We start from the raw sequence: 3,384 nt of genomic DNA on the forward strand, positions 1-3,384 counted from the left end.
TGCTGCAGTATCGCCCTGCAATGCCACAACTCCGACTTCACGCTCAAGAGCATGCCAAACGGTTGACGATGAAGGCAAGCCACGACCGCACTCATCTTGGAATCATCATTGTCGCCACACAAGTCACAATGCCACTTCCGCATCGCTAGTCAGGCACCTACCGACCATGATGTCATGCACGTCCAGCCCCGAGGGAGTGTAGGAGGGATCAAAGTCTTCAAGACGGCGCCCCCAGGAGGGAGAACGATGTGGAAGACGCCGCCGCCACCCGATCCTACACAAGGGTTTTGTCTTTTACCTGAAGAACTCGATCTGAGAGAAGAGGATTCGTTGATCTCCTTGACGGCACCTCCAAAAAGGATAGCGATGCCCATGGGCGTCGCCGCCACCGGTTGGCAGGCACCGGGCAGACTTTAGCCCGGAGCAGCAGAACCTCACTCCAACGCACTTGGCAGACACCAACCAGCACCTCCAATGCTCGAACCTCCACTGACCCGCACATCCCCTGCACAACAACCACACCATTGCCGTACAGGGACCACCACTGCACCTCGTTGCTGTCGATGCCGACCAGCAGCACCCGCGGCGAGCCAGATCTGGCCACCTGCCAGACCCACCACCCTTCCACCGCAGGGCAGCCACCAGAGGAGCTCCGCATCCGCTCCCGGCCAGCGACCCGCATGCAAGCCGCACGATGCATGCGAGCAGGGCTGGGAGGGCTGCCACCCCATCCCAACCAAGCCAGAAGAATCTGAGGCGGAAAGCCGAGGCGGCCGCCACAGAACACCGGGAGCCAGAAGCGCCGTCGCCGGAAGCAGCAACAGGAACCAGGAGGAGGACCGGAGGAGCCACCCACCGGATCCAAGGACAAGGCCATCGGGGCGTAGCAGTTAGTCGGCAGCCGAGTGGGACGAGGGCACGACCTCCCTCCGCCATGGATGCTCGTCTCCGCGCCGGGAAACGCCCCGCCGCCGCTGTGCACGACGCGGGCTTAGCCTGGCCGCATCCTCCGGTGGCGGCGAGGGAAAGGGAAGGAGAGGGGGGTGCGCCGACCGGCAACTAGGTTCCGCCGAGGCGCCTGGGGGAGCGACGCGGGGGTCGGGCTATAGCGTCCCGCACCTCCTGTAAAAAGTTTGCAATATAGAACAGAAACAACAAGCTCAGATTGACAAAACTATTTTGATAATAAGATTCCAAACCGCCTCCAACTCTGATACAGTTTGGGACGCGGTTTTTGTCCTTCGCGTTCCATTTGCAGCAGAAATCCAAGCCGCTATTTCATGCATTTGGATTTGTGTTGCATGCAAAGGTAGAATGTGGTGGGTCCACTCAAAACGTGAGGCCACAGGCTATAGATTCTGCATGTCAGCTTTTCCTCCGCATGTCCTGCGCCCTTTTCCCTTCCATGCTCGGTTTTGTGGCTTTTCTCTTGTATGCATAACTCACATTGCTAATTACTTTGGGGGTGAACAGATTAATACTAATACTGTAGTTGCTAATTTTATCATATGCATAACAATTTTTATCTGGTTTGCATAACTAACCACCAATCACAAGTATAAATTTCTTAAGAACTCTATGAAGAATGTGTCTGAATTTTGCCATGAAAATCAGAAGAACTTTTGAAAAAACCAGTAAAACCTGAAGTTCTTTGAGTTTTGAAGGTAAAGTTCAAAAGAAGAGTTAATAAAGTTCTTTGACTATTTTTCAACAGTTATGAGATATGCCAAAATTTCTCAAAATTTCTTCTGTTTTTCATGGCAAAGTTCAGAGACCAATTTAACAAACTTTGGTTCCCTTTGAAATTATTTAAAGTACGTTCTTTCAAACCAATTTAAACAACAAGATATTTATTTATTTTGGCATTTAAATCATGTTTGTGTGCTGGTCTACAGCCACCATCAAAGATAATTAGGGAAATTACTCACATAATTGGGCTGGAGATTAATGTTGGACATGCAAGAATCTAGCAACAGGTCCACCTACTACCTGACATGCATGCGAAAGAGAAGGACACGGCTGCAGGTGCCCATGTCGCTTTCTCACATGCATCTTTCGATCATGGGCAGCTCTGGGTGGTGGAGATAGGCGCTGTAGATGGAACGCGAATGTAAATGGCTTTACCGTACAGTTTGTAAGTACTAGGAGTAGTAAATTTCGTGTGATAAAGGGGTAGAGCCAGCCTGCTATTTCTTATTACAAGGAGATTAACAGTCGTCTTCAACATAGTTACTATGTGATCTCCTCTTATTTGAATATAAAAAAACGATCCCATCTGAAGGAAGCAGAATGCAGGCAGCAAACACCTCAATAGGTTGGACGTACGATGAGACTAGTAGCACTGCTGGCGGATGCGGCCGACGTTTCCTTGAGGTCCCTGGAGCATCCCCATCTTGCTCATGGAGCTGCCGAACTGGTTCCAGAACCACCACTCGTTGTCGGCGAAGTCGTTCACGTACCCTCGGGTGGTCTCGTTGAGGAGGAGTTGCACGTCGGATGTAAGAACCCCCTTCCCCTGCTTGAGGTTGATGTAGTACTTGTTGTCGAACTTTTCCGGGGTGGTAACATCAAGGTCCTGACGCCGGTTCACGTCGGCGGTGCAGTTATCTTGTAGCCTTCGGACAAAGTCATCAGAGTCGGAGTTGGGGAAACGGTCGCTGAAGGTGGCGCAATGAGCTTTCCCAATGGTATGCGCACCAGAGAGCACCACGAGGTCTTTCTCGTCGAGGCTGCGGCTTTTGAAGGCAGCTATAAGCTGGCCAATGCTGAAGGTGGGGGGCGGGAGCTCCTCGACGAACCTCAGCGGCGCGGGCTCGAAGCTGTCGAGCCTACCGAGTGGCACATGGTAAGGTTTGCCACCCGACTGCAAGTTGCATTAGAGCATATGATTTAGCGTGTTGATGATAGGGAAAACAATTAATCTTACATATTTAGTAGCAACACTTAAGGAAGTTTAACCACATGCTCTGTATTTTTTTCTTCCAAAAGTGACATACCGCTATAACGGCGTCGTGAGTGGCAAGGGCCATGATGTCGGCGCAGGAGACGGTGGGCCCACAGGCTTCGTGCACCTTGGCGCGGATGTCCTCCATGAGGAACGCCACTTTCCGCCTGATATCTAGAGACAGGTTCGGCGGCATTCTCATCTCACTCCATGGAGTTCCCAGCAGAAGAATCGACGCATCGCATCCCTGTACACATACATACATTTATGTGTATGTACACAACACAGTTTTGTGTAAAATAATTAGTTAGCTAGCTAGGGTTACCAGCATGTTTAGTTCATGACTAACATTCCCACAACTAATCTTCAGCTAAGTGTGCTAAAGGAAAATGTAATGTACAAATTGGCTGCACAAGTGCGGCAAGAATTGAATCATACAT

General features: G+C 50.7%; 1 protein-coding gene across 1 annotated transcript in view; it reads right to left on the bottom strand.

Annotated features, from left to right (window-relative positions):
- Positions 1–2,116: 2,116 nt before the first annotated feature.
- Positions 2,117–3,384, bottom strand: part of LOC119357253 (cationic peroxidase SPC4-like) — a 2,493-nt gene continuing 1,225 nt past the window's right edge. Inside the window, exons 2-3 of the mRNA XM_037624248.1 lie at positions 2,997–3,191; positions 2,117–2,863 (exon numbers count right to left, since the gene is read on the bottom strand). Coding sequence (XP_037480145.1) covers positions 2,333–2,863; positions 2,997–3,191 — 726 coding nt within the window. The 3' untranslated portion in view covers positions 2,117–2,332. The remainder of the gene's footprint in view (positions 2,864–2,996; positions 3,192–3,384) is intronic.

Source organism: Triticum dicoccoides, chromosome 2A, assembly GCF_002162155.2.
Source record: "Triticum dicoccoides isolate Atlit2015 ecotype Zavitan chromosome 2A, WEW_v2.0, whole genome shotgun sequence".
Classification (NCBI taxonomy): Eukaryota; Viridiplantae; Streptophyta; class Magnoliopsida; order Poales; family Poaceae; genus Triticum; species Triticum dicoccoides.